At 37.8% G+C, this 13,645-nt stretch overlaps 1 protein-coding gene across 4 annotated transcripts in view; it reads left to right on the forward strand.

The window, feature by feature from the left end:
* The window catches only part of HTT (huntingtin), a 78,558-nt gene that overhangs the window by 43,638 nt on the left and 21,275 nt on the right, over positions 1 to 13,645 (forward strand). For all 4 annotated transcript variants that reach the window (XM_030946836.1, XM_030946837.1, XM_030946838.1 and 1 more), the window contains 9 exons: positions 861 to 977; positions 2,367 to 2,489; positions 3,042 to 3,280; positions 4,587 to 4,729; positions 7,574 to 7,781; positions 9,277 to 9,418; positions 10,663 to 10,842; positions 12,251 to 12,427; positions 13,285 to 13,361. In XM_030946836.1, coding sequence (XP_030802696.1) covers positions 861 to 977; positions 2,367 to 2,489; positions 3,042 to 3,280; positions 4,587 to 4,729; positions 7,574 to 7,781; positions 9,277 to 9,418; positions 10,663 to 10,842; positions 12,251 to 12,427; positions 13,285 to 13,361 — 1,406 coding nt within the window. The remainder of the gene's footprint in view (positions 1 to 860; positions 978 to 2,366; positions 2,490 to 3,041; positions 3,281 to 4,586; positions 4,730 to 7,573; positions 7,782 to 9,276; positions 9,419 to 10,662; positions 10,843 to 12,250; positions 12,428 to 13,284; positions 13,362 to 13,645) is intronic.

A 13,645-nucleotide genomic window follows, 5' to 3' on the forward strand; every position in this document is an offset into this window, starting at 1 on the left:
GAGAGGTTCCCAGAGCTGCAGCCTTCAACTTTTTTCTGTTGCAACTGGAGCTGCTATCCATGGAGCTCCAGAGTTAAGTTTTTCAGCCTGGAATTGCTCCTATCTCCTCTCCTGAGAAAATCTTTTGAGAAGAAGGTCACCTGGGAATCTCCCTCTCCCTAATCTGAACTACCTGAATTTGCTTTAAGTGCTCTAACTTGTTTCCTGAAACAGATTCTTTTGTCCCCCTTCCCAGTCTATATATTAACATTTTTGCTTGCTGTGTCTCTTGTCTGCCTGTTCTTCAAAGTGTGATCTTTATAACCCCCAAATCTATAACACATCCAGTTACCAGAAGTGCTCCTTGCTTGGTGTGCTCCATTATGTTGTCTCTTAAAATTTTTTATATGAAAATGACATATCTCAGGTGGATGAGCCACATAAACTGTCTGTTTTGTTTCCTTGACCAAATTTAAATTTTATTGAAGCTAGAGTCAAGACAGAGTATACATGTGGAAAATTGCTCTCTTTCTTCCTCCCCTTTTTGTTGAATAAGTGGTGTGGTATTTAGATTTATGATTCTTTTTCCAGTTGTTTGAGTAGTCTTTTGACAAATACCATTTTAAAAAGTACAAAGCCATTTTTTTCCCTACTTTATAAAAATAACTGGAAAATTCTTTAAAAACCACCACTAAAAAACTCGTTACTAAAACAGGCCTTTAACCTGAAAATGGGGTTTTAAAAATGTGCAGTTCTCTCATGTGGGGTTTTTCTCTTTTGTCTTTTTGGTAGGTGGTTGAAATGAATATTCTTTCCTACTATGATATTATTGGAATGTTTTCTGTTAGTGTTTACTTACTTTTTTTTCCATTTTTCCTTAGGTGCTAGAAATGTTCATCTTGGTATTGCAACAGTGTCATAAAGAAAATGAAGACAAATGGAAGAGATTGTCTCGGCAAATAGCTGACATCATTCTCCCAATGCTTGCAAAACAACAGGTGATTTTGTCATTGTTTTAATTCTACAAACACCTTAAATAATTGCTCTAATGTATGTATCAATAGTGGCTTTGAGTATTTGATTTTTTCCTTTTGTTATATGAAGACAAGTTTTGTTGAAATTGTGGTTGCCTTATGTGGGAAAAATAACTGCTGCAAGGTTAACTGAAGTCTTTGAAGTGATGAAGTTCATATTTAAATGCATGAAGTATATGCAGTATGGTCATGACTGTCTCCAGAGGAAGGTCATTCTGTTTCTCTTAGGTACATGATTATATCAGAACACTTACTAAAGGGTGTGAAGATGGCCCCATGTTCATACAATGTCAGAATTACTTTTGTCGTGGCTACAGTGGGTCTAATTGCAGACCAGATTACTCAAAGCCCCATCCAACCTGGCCTTGAGCACTTCCAGGAATGGGACAGCCATCCCTTCAAGGGCAACCTATTCCAGTGCCCCACCACCTTCACAGTAAAGAATTTCTTCCTAATATAAATCCACCCACCCTCTTTCAGTATAAAACCATTCCCCCTTGTCCTGTCACTACCTGCCTGTGCACAAAGTCCCTTTCCAGTTCTCTTGTAGCCCCTTTAGGTACTGGAGGGGCCTTCTCCAGACTGAACAACCCTAGCTCTCCCAGCTTGTCTGCATAGCAGAGGTGCTCTAGCCCCAGATACTCTTTGCCCCATGATGGCAGTTCCCCAGTCCAGGGAGGAGATCTCATGTCTGGGGAGAGTGGGCAGGATCAGGCAACAGTTTTAGAGAGAGCTGAAATGCTGACAAAGTGAAATTGCTGTTGTTTTGTGTGACTGCACATGAACATCTTCAAAATTATTTAAGCAGGATAGGGTCATCTAGATGCTTAAATATAAGCAGTCCTTTGCTTTTTGCAGTTCATTGCTTTATAATTTATCTAGAAAACTGTTCAAGTAAGCTGTCCTGCCACTGTAGCTGTTCACTTTTCTGATGATTAGGTTTCTTTTCTCCTAGTTACCTGCCTAAGTTTAATCATGACCAGCATTGCAGTCTATAAATAAAACTGGTAGGATGTGCAGTGAGGAGAAAAGTCTCTAAATTTTATGACAAGTCAGTCCTTTGGTCTCATTCTCTGGATAAGGCCTATTTCTCCGAATGAAATATATGTGGTATACACATTGGATTTCATATGACAGATTTTTGTCCATGTTTATAAAACTCGTGTCTAGGAAGGCCTGCAATGAAACTTAAAATTTATCTTTTATAGCTTTTGGTTGCTCTGAATTTTGTACTGTAAAGAACAGCTTTATTACAGGTTGTTACAAAAATGTTTAAAACAAAGAGTGTAAATTTTGTGTTGAAATTACCTTTAGTGGACAGTTAGAAATTAGTTTTATGTTTTTCTTTCACAGATGCATATAGACTCTCATGATGCTTTGGGAGTATTGAACACTTTGTTTGAAATTTTGGCCCCTTCATCCCTTCGCCCTGTGGACATGCTTTTAAGGAGTATGTTTGTTACTCCTAAAACAATGGTAAGTTACTGTTTTCAGAAAAGAGAAATCTTTTCAGAAAAGAGAAATCTTTTCTGGTATCTTTCATGCAAAACAAAAGAGAATGTGTTTCTCTTTAATAATTTGCTAAATGATGTTAAAGTACCAGCAGCAGAATTTGGGAACAAATTGTCTAGAACTAATGTGATTTACCAGCTGAGAGCACTTTGATACAGGAATGTTCTGCTTCTGAATGTCCTTCATTTTGTATGTTGAGGATCAGGAATGTAAAGGAAGGTACTGTTACAATGAAATAGAATACAATTTAATAGGTAAATTACATTTTTCTTATACAAGTATTAGTAATACTTCTATAGCTGAGAGATTGTTTACCAGTGAATATGAGCTTGACAGTTACCACAGAAATAGCATTTTGTAAGATCTGAACTTAAAATTTATTTCTGGTTTGCTCCATTCTTAAAAGGGTCTGATTTTTTACAAGTTAATGAAAATGCTAGTTTTTTAATGCCTTTCTGTGTTGTGTCATTTAACTTCAAAAGTATTCAATCTTCTGTATTTCTGTGTTTGTGTTAGGCATCAGTGAGCACTGTCCAGCTGTGGATTTCTGGAATTTTAGCTATCCTTAGAGTTCTGATTTCACAGTCAACAGAAGACATCGTTCTATCCCGTATACAAGAGCTTTCCTTCTCACCATATTTGATTTCATGTCAAGCAATCAACAGACTGAGATGTGGAGAAAATAACACATCCACACCAGAGGATCGCACTGAGGTCAAACAGGTGAAATACCCACCTGAAGAGACATTTTCCAGGTACATTGTCTTTTGAGAAACCTGGGGTAAGGTAAAGAGGTCTGAGAAATCACAAGTACATTGGACAGTATTAACACGTACAGAACTTCTGTCTAAGTGGAATCAAGTCTGTTAATAAGTTGACATGGGACAAGTGTGTGTGGAGGAAGGAATATTGAGATGGACAGAGATGGAGAAGTTGAGCAGATTTTAGAACTTGGAATTGTTTTGGTGCCTCTTCTCAGGCCAAGTGAAGGACCTGATAAAATGAGTGAATCCTGGATTTAGGAAAATCAGGTCCAGAAAGCTCACTGCTTTCCTTCCTTTCTGTGTGGGTGCTGAATGATATAACGTCCCTTTAAGTGGAAGCCCAGGTTCGGTATTAGAAACTTGGCAGCAGTGGGATTCAAGTCTACTGAGTTAGTTCTGCTCTTTCTTGCTTTTTTTTTAAGACCCAGCTTTGTTTAGTTGGCTTCCCATGTTGATGTCCTTGGATGGTAACAAACTTCAGGCAGAAGAAGCATGGAGAGATGGCAGCAGTATTATGTTGACATAATGTTTGTCATTAAGCCATTATGTTTTAATGTGCTGGAAAGTATTAGAAATAGCTGTTTGTTTAAGAAAATAATAACATTTTACTCAAGTAGGGAGCTTCAGATAGGAATAGAATGCTGTTTCATGTCATTCAGCTCACTCTGAGGGTTGTGGATAGAGGGAAGAGGGTCTTCTGGACACCCATACTGTGACCCTATGTCCAACAGCAGTGATCTGAGTAGTGGAGTCATGGTTATGGCCAGGAGCAAGGATGGCTTTCCTCAAATGCCTTCTTTTGGTGCTTCTTTTGACACCACACATTGTTCCAGCTGGAGGTTTGATAAAGAACCTGTGTAGTAGAATGTGGATAGATGAGGTGAGGTAAACAGGTGAATTACTGTGACTTGCTGAATTACCCCTACTCAGCTGAGCTGTGGTCACTGTCACAGATTGGTTTTAGTTTGATTTAGCTCAATTGCTTTTAGCAAATCACTATAAAGACACCACAGCATTCTGAATGTTTGCTTTGTAAGTGAATTGGGCCAATGCTACTGTGACTGTAGCTGATGAGAGACAATCTGGATTTAATATGTAATTATTGACATGCTTGTGATCATATAGCATCCTATTTTAGGTTAACCTGTTCTGTAGCATTTCATTTAATATGTTATTTAGGATGGATGGACAAGAGCTTTGTATTTTATTTTTCAAACCAAAGTCTCATAGGCTAACCTCATCTTTTTCTGAAAGATTGATAATTTTTTCTATTGATTGTATATGTGTTTCTTTCAAGATTCTTGCTACAACTGGTTGGCATTCTACTGGAAGATATTGTCACCAAGCAATTAAAAGTGGACATGAATGAGCAACAACATACTTTCTACTGCCAGGAGCTGGGCACACTGCTTATGTGCTTAATACATATCTTCAAATCAGGTAATACTTGAAATGTTGCCCAGGTCATAGCATGCAGTGCTAGGGTGGTTTTTAAGTTCCAAGACGACTCATAAATGCATTGAACTACTGAGAAGGAATATGTAAGTGCTGAAGATGTTATATCTTACTCCACACAGAGAACTTACTAAACATGGTGCTTATACATGCAGGGCACATTTTGCACATTCCTTCTGTCTTTGTGGAACAAAATGTAAGTAGTGACTCTTCGTATCTCTCCTTTGAACTGTCTAAAATTTTTCAGTCCAGAAAACACAAAGCAGTCCAAATTTGTGGCTGTATTTCTCGTGTTTTGTCTCAGTTGGGAGGTTGGTTGGTATGTCTGGCTTAAAATACTGAGTCACTGACCACTAGCTCAGACTCATGACAAGGAAGGTTACTGGCTTTTGCCATAATTAATAAAAATATATAAAACAAACAAGCAAAAAAAAATCCAACAAACCAAACAAAAAATTAACCAACCAAAACCAAAAAACCACCCCAGAAAACCAGGAAAGGTGGCACTTTTCCAGCTAGCCAGTCTTGAGTTCCTTTCTTCAGGTTTGGAAATTTTCCCTTGGGTTTCTTTTGCTGGATACCCAATGCCTACCCCTTTGGTACTTCCTTAGTCCCTAGCTTGATTCCTTAGTCCTATTTTCTGAATAGCAGTACTATTGTGACTTTCTTTTTTCTTTATTCTTTCTTTGCTCTGACTGCCCTTTTTGCCTTATGATTTTTGGTTTGCAGCTGAAATGCAACCTTGTTTTACTCTTACTTGTCTGCAATTTAAAAGGTCTTGACACAAGTCCCTGGTTCTTCATAGGCTTCCTTGGGGACATGGGACAAGGAACTCTGTGTTCTGTTGCCTTGGTCTGTAAAATGGGAGTTCTCCAAACTGAGGTTCTTGGTACAAAGACTCCAGGAGCGTGTGTGAAGAAACACAAAATTAATCTTTGCTTTAGGTGTGCTTTAGGGCCCAGAACTCTGGACATACAGAGTGACAGTTCTCTTCCCATGTGTCTGTTACAGTAATAATTTTAATATGTTTTTATACTATTCTATTATATAAATTACGTAATTATAATAGTATATATTTTAATTCTATATTAATTTATGTTTAGGAGAAATATTTGAATCAAATATTTTACAAATAACTTACACCAGGGTGTTTTGGCATAAAGTGATTAAATGGTGTCAAGCTGGGAGCAATGAAGTCAGAAAGTGAAGCTGGTGATTGAAACTGGGGCAGTGGGTTCTTCCACAGTGGGAGCTGGGGATAGTTGAAAGGAAGGCTCAGCTAGTTCTGCTGCTGTGACTGGCTTCCAGGCTGCTCTGGGAATCTTGCCAGGAATTATGTAGAAATTTTCATGCAAAATTAAATATTAAAATACTCATGCAGAACACTGGGATATGTGGATTAGATGATCTCTAGAAATTAATTTAATGTAAAACTACAAATAGCTTCAAGTATGTTACTACCACTAGTAGCAGTATGGTGTAACAGGGTAAAAGAAAAGTTGTTCAGACATCTGAGCTGTATTTTCATGTCATAACACATTTATTTAGATTGAGGATTAACTAACTGCCTGAATTTGTAATGCTTTTCTTTTGTTCAGTTAGAACCTCCATAATTATTTTCTCTTTAAGTTATATTCTCCTAGCTATGGGTGTAGCTTACAGCAATTTGTGTGTGGAAACACAGGCTGTATTCTGTAATGTCTAACCACTGTTCTACTTGGATGTTTTGTCTTCTCACCCATTGCAGTTTTTTCAAAATGTGAGCATTGCTGACTCCTGTGTTTCCAGCTGTAGGAAGCTACTAGGTTATAAGTGAACATTCTCAATCTGTTCCTTTGAAGTTAGAAATAAAAAGCATGAACAAAGTAAAAGATGAGCATGCAATGGCTTTTATGACTGTGGGAAGTCACTAGATGGTGTAGTTTCTGCAAATGCAGGGAGCTGGAATGGGGCTAGCACTGCTATGCTAATAAGTGGAACCAGAGATTTGAGACTCAGCTATTTTTCCCATTCTTTGCTATTTACATTGTGTGTTTGTCACTCCTGGGGGCAGCTTAAATTGGTCCACATGACTGTGGAATTTACAGCTTCATTCTTCTGTATGTCTGGCAAGGAAAGCGAGTAACACTGCAGATTTCCTTCATTATTCTGATTAGCTCTTGGTTCCTAACTGACTCTGAAGAAACTTTTTTTTTTTCCCCTGATCTTCTCATAGAAACTCAGTCTTGTACCTTTAGACAACTTTCCTTGTTTTCCCACGATTTTCTAATTTCTTTTTTCCCAAACTTTGTTTTGGCATACAAACACAGAATCAGCCATTCAGAAAGCAAAATTTTGCTGAGTGTTCCATTTTTCAGGGTAATGGGAGAAATACCTACTTTAGAAGTTGGATAATTGAATGAAAGAGAATAAATTTAGTTTCAACTAAATGTGTTTGGAAAGCCATCCTCTGAAGTAGGATACTCATAGGTGTTCTTCCTTAACACGCAGAGTAGTAGTTACCTCATGGTTCTTAAGTAGAACATCTGTATTTTAATTTACAAACAAACTAACCCTGCTCCACAGGTGACAGTTTTAAGTTTAATGAAGGTTTTAATGTATCAGATTAATGAGAATTGCCATGAGACCTATCTAAACATTATTTATTGAATATGAGAGCTGGCAGTTTCTGGTTTACACACTGCCCTTTGGCAAACTTTATCACTTACCTTAAATTTGTAAAACTGCTTAGAATTTACCTTTCTTGCAGGAATTCTACCCTGAATAATTTTAAAACTTCAGAATTCAGACTAGAGCTTTGTTACTCTAACATGGTTTTATTGTTTTCAGGGATGTTTAGAAGAATCACAGCTGCAGCCACCAGACTTTTTACAGGAGATGGATCTGATGGTAGTTTCTACACACTTGAAAGTCTGAGTGACCTTGTTCAGTCCATGATTCCCACTCATCCTTCTTTAGTTCTCCTCTGGTGTCACATTTTGCTTCTTGTCAATTATACCAACTACAACTGGTGGTCAGAAGTGCATCAAACCCCAAAGTAAGTTTTGGTTTTGTTCCCTAGTAGTGTGTTTCATATAATTATATTTTCTGAAATGATATTAAAACAATCCAGCTGCTTTCTGCCAAGCCTGTCATTGAATGGTGCTGCTTGGATTATGAAATACAGTTCTGCATTTACTTCATGTGTGTACATATTGTCTGTTCTGATATTGGTGTGACTTCCAAACTAAAGAAATGTGTCCTGCACTCACTTGCTCCTCAGAAGAACTTCCAGGTAATCTCTCCACTTCTAAGGCAAGAAAACTTCATCTTTGTACTACTTTTTATTGAAGCTATGGAAATCACTATAGCAAAATATTCAATGTTTCCTGTTTGTATGGAGAACTCATATTTCACTTTCTAGACAATAACCAGCCGGTGGAGATGATGGACGCTGTTGTGTTTGTGATAATACAATATGAACATATAACTGTAGCTACAGGATTATCTGTTCTCAGTGGGTCTGTTGCTAAATGCTGTCAAAACATGGTATTAGCACCCTGCTGATTCATTAGCATTGAGCACTGTAATAACCTCACTTAACACTGGTTGTCTGAAATTTGGAGATTGGTTCTAAAATGGGTATTCTCTTGGTCTGAAGTTAGTTTATCCCACCTGTCAGGCATTGGAATGATTTGTCCTTGGTGGATAAGGAAGGAACCTCCTGTGAGGGTGGATATTCCTCTGTGTTAACTGTAGAGGGAGGTGAACAAGTGACTTGAGGGACATTTCTGGTGCTTGTGCAGTGAGTGTTGGGCAGTCTCATCTTGCTCTACAACTGAAGTGCATCAATACTTTCACAAATGTGAGATTCTTGCTTCAGTTCAACCTTATGTATTGAAAATATATTATTCTAATTTGTGGAAACATGGAATTACCAGGATTATGAGCAAAGCAGGCAACTACTCAGGCATTGGGAAAGGCTGTTTAGGGAAGGGTGGAATCACCATCCCTGGAAGTGCTGAAAAGGTGTGTGCATGTGGCACTTCAGCATATGGCTTAGTGGTGAGCCATGATGTGGTGCTAAGCTAAAGGTTGGATTTGATGATCATACAAGCAACTTAATGATTCTATGAGCTAAAATAGCAGTAAGTTTTTTTTTTCTTTACCAGTATCATCTTTTTTCTGGATTGGTCATCACCTTTAATCTGACACTAGACTAAGTGCTCAAGAACACTGGTTTGATTTGAGAAGAAAATACAGTGTTAGGTTCTATTATCCTACCAGAGATGCAACAGCCCATGTTTTTCTTTTAAATAGTTTATTTGGTTCTTTAGATTGCCTGAAAAAGTAATAAGCAATGCTGCAGTTGTTAAAAAATAAAGAACTGATGGAAAGCAAAGTGTCTGCTTCAAGGAAGTGTAATGTTTGAATGACATTTACAGGGAAAGATGTGTCATGTAACAGCATTGGTAGGATACTCCAAGCACTTTGTTCATGTTTCAGTAGCCATACTAAGAAAATAATAACAACATAGGATGTACTTTTTGCAGGAGACACAGCCTTTCTACTACAAAATTGCTGAGCCCTCATATATCTGGAGACAGTGATGAATCCGACCTGGAATCCAAGCGTGGCATGTGCAATCGTGAGATAGTGAGAAGAGGAGCACTCATTCTCTTCTGTGACTATGTTGTAAGTTTTGAATTATGACTTTTATAACTACAGTTTTGAGTTATTTAAGGATGCTGACAGTCATTTATTACTGATATGTGTTAACTGAAAAGTGAAGTGTGTTAAGTGAAAAATGAAGATCTGTGAAACTAGTAATTTTATTTTCAGATGGTGCTTCTGTAAGCCTAATATGACCTCATTTGGCATTGTTTTCTGTTCTGAACTGAGAGTTCTCTTGACTTGTAAAGTTTATCTGGTGGGCAATAGAATTACCTTCTGAGTATCACACCCCTTACTTGGGAGGTGCTTGGAGCACACTAAGTAGTTCCAGACTTGCCAACATCAGTAGCAGTGCAGTGTCCAGGAGATAACAAATTTGCATCTCTGCACCATAAGAAAAGAGGTTTTACATTAACATTTTAACTTCCATTTTGGTTCTCCAGTAAAGCCAATTTCTGTGGCTTTGGCCTTTTGCTGCCTCACTATTAGAGTTTTAGTTCACTGGGAACTTCTGAAGTGAATTTTCAGTAGTAGGAGGTATTGCGCTTGGCTTTGCACCTCAGATCAGTTTTGAGGTAAGGAAACTGCGTTCCTTTCAGGTTCAACTGAACAGAAAACTTTGTTTAGGAAGCCCTTCAAGTACTAATGGACAGTCACTAGAGTCAGATTAGAGGTCATCCAAGGTAAAACCCTCCAAAACCTCTTTACTGAGGTACTGTACAGGCTCTCAGCATTGCCTGGGTAACGCTACAGATAGTTTCATGTTGCATTCCACTGCTTGTTGATATACACAAGCCTTTAGAGATTTGACATCAATTATTGATAGATCTCTTTGGATTTGCTTTCCAATAATTCTTTATTTTGTGTTAAAGGCCAGCAGTAGTAAGAAATATTTAAGAAGCCTAAATGAAAATCACATTTTGAAAAACAATTCTGTGTGTATGTTTATTTCAAATCCATTTCATTAAAAGCAGCATCTTTGAATCAACCTTCTCAATTTACTTGTTTCTAACCTGTTTTTTAGGGTTTTTAGAAAAATAAGCTGTATGTTCATGGTAAATACCTTAATTTGCAACAAGAGCAAAACATTTGGAAAATATATCATGTAAAAATAATGATGGTGGTAATATGATATAGACACTCTATGCCATTATTTCAAAATAGCTACCAGAATTATATATGAGAAACTTCATGTTGTGTCATGTTTAGTAATTAAAATCTGAATTTTAATTTCTGCAATAAAATTTTAATTTTTTCCCCTTCAGTGTCAAAACCTACATGATTCAGAGCACCTGACTTGGCTTATTGTGAATCATGTTCAAGACTTGATTAATCTGTCCCATGAGCCTCCAGTACAAGATTTTATCAGTGCTGTTCACAGGAATTCAGCAGCCAGTGGTCTCTTCATCCAGGCCATTCAGTCACGCTGTGAGAATCTTGCAGCCGTAAGTTTAACTTTTTGACTTCTTGTAAAGAATAAAGTCACTTCATGTCAGCATAAGTTTAACTGATAAGTATGCGAAGTTTGACATTTCTGGGTCATTTATCAACTTGTAATTTTATTTTTAAAGTCACTTACTTAAAAATGCAAGCAGCAAACCTTATATTAGCAACTTCAGCATTAGATGTGTTCCAGTCCATCAAATCTATGAATTCAGATGGAGATGGTTAATCTGCTTTTCTTCCTTAATGGATATTTTCCCACATAATCAATATCTGATGGGTAAATTAAAGCTGTAACTTTCAACTTTGACTTCAGTGCTTTAGTAGTATAAATAGCAAACTATAGAGGCAGGAGTAGGAACCAGTCCCTGTTTATAGGCCCTGGCAATATGAAAATGATTTGTGAGCCCATGCCTTCCCCATTGATCTGTTCTGAAAATTGTAGCCACTTGGTGAGGGAAAATCACCAAGAAATTCAGGGTATTATTTCTGTTGATTATTTTAGTTTTCAAATTAAAAGGAGTGGATGATGTTTTGTAGGGATATAAGGTTGTATGCATCTCTCTTAATCATTTGCTGGACTTTCTCTAGAGATAATTGTGATTAATGGGATAATAATCTAGAGATAATTGTGCCACCTGCACCCTGAGTAGCTTAGTGCTGTTTCCTATCTCTTTCCATTGTCTCTGTGCAAATCTAGGGCAGCTTTAACGTTATGTGATATTCGCCTGGGCTTCACTAGCTGAGAATTAGCAGGATGAACTAAACTGAATATGTTTTAATGGAAGATGTAGTCACTGTGTGAAATGCTTGTTGTTATCAGGAAAGACAGTAAAATGAAAATAGCTGGTATTAACAGACTGCTCTAAACCAAGACTGGTTTCATGAGTCAACCTAGTTTGTCTCTGTGTTTCTCCCTTTAGAATATTAATGCTGAATTGGTACTCATATTTAAAAAAAACAAAAGAAATTTAAAAAATTATTTGCACACCCTTTTGATCCTGAGTTGCTACTGCTGTTTCTTAACATATGCTCAGAAAACTCCCCAAGGATTGTCTGGATTTCTGTACTGTCACGTGTCTTGACTATGCACATGTTCCTGCCTTCTTCCAGAAAGAGATTAATCTTCTCACTCTGTTTGAAGCTTTTTGCAATTTCACTTAAATCTGTAGCTTTTTTTCCCCTAAAAGTTTTGCTCCCTATGCTTTACTTACTCATGTAAGAGTGAGCTTTTACAGTTGCACATCAAACAACTTATTGTTCATATTAATTAAATGACCCAGTAACTCACACAGAGACGATTATATTGATCAGGTATATTTTTCCAAGTGTCTTTCCCTTTAAGATCTTTGTATTCCAAATTGATCGTAATTTCTTCGTCTGTTTTTCTGTTCCATGCTGAACATGAAGCCCACAACCCTGAAGAAGACTTTGCAGTGCTTGGAGGGAATCCACCTGAGCCAGTCGGGGGCAGTGCTGACGCTGTACGTGGACAAGCTGCTGTGCACTCCCTTCCGCGTGCTGGCGCGCATGGTGGACACCCTGGCCTGCCGCCGCGTGGAGATGCTGCTGGCAGCAACTCTGCAGGTACACAGCAATCCCTGCCTGGGAGGCACTTTGGGTGCTACCAGGCTTGTCAAGAGCAATGGTGTAAAGCACATCAAAATATGATTAAGTGATTTCATTTGACAAAGTTTTTTATTTTGTATACAGATAGATGAATTGTTGGAACCCAGGGCATTCCTCTGACTGTCCTGGATGGCTTGAGACCCTGGCAGGGGGCTCAGGCACCTTGGCACAGAATCAAAAACACCTGTGCCTTTGATTTTAACCCATGGAAAAAATTACCAACTTTGTGTGAAGATTTACAAGCCACATGAGTTCGAGTAGAATAACAGTTAATTTATCACAGGGTGAAAAAGTAGAATTTTGGAGATTTAGAATGGGGGTTCAAGAGGCAAGATGGAGGAATCTGGGTGTGTCCTGTCCTTCTTCTTCTTGTCCTCCCATCTTCTGCTGTGATACTTTTGGATTGGTTTAGAGTAGAGACAGACTGTCTAACATAGGTGATAGGTATTGAGAAATTATTGTAAATAAAGTACATGTAATTTTTAGTATTGATAGCTAACACCACCCAAGGGCAGGCAGTGTGCCACAAACTGATCTGCCAGACAGATCTCAGCAGGTCAGAGAAGGAATGTTAAAGATTAGAGAAAATAAACAACCTTGGAAAGCAGAGCCGAGGAATCTCGACTTCTTTGGTCACGAGGCTGGGAAAGAAGAGACTTTCTAATGCTTTGGGAGCCATTTCGATAGCAGAAACCTGAGAATGAATGTTTACTTTATCTTTTTGTCTGCATGTAACTTTGTTGATCTGGTAAAAGTATTTTTGGGGATTTTACATATATCTGTCCTGTAAAAATCTTGTGATTTTTTTCATATAGAACAGCATTGCTCAGTTACCAGTTGAAGAACTGGATAGAATTCAGGAGTACCTTCAAAACAGCGGATTAGCAGCAAGGTAAAAAATACCAACAATATCATTAAAATGTCAAACTAAGTTATGTTCTAATACAAATTGTGTTAACTCTGTTTTCCCACATTTTGGCTTTTTTCCTAGAGGTCAGATAGTGGATTGTTTTTGGGAGTAAATGGGATTAAAGCCTCTCAAAAGATGCTGGCATGTTCTGGCCCAAGGTGCAGTTGTGCTGGCTGAGTTGAATTTGCAGTAAGAACTACTTAAGAACTGAAACAAGCTCTAGAGGCTTCAAATTCTCTTTCCTGCATCCCACTCAGCATTTAACT

This window comes from Camarhynchus parvulus, chromosome 4, assembly GCF_901933205.1.
Source record: "Camarhynchus parvulus chromosome 4, STF_HiC, whole genome shotgun sequence".
Lineage (NCBI taxonomy): Eukaryota > Metazoa > Chordata > Aves > Passeriformes > Thraupidae > Camarhynchus > Camarhynchus parvulus.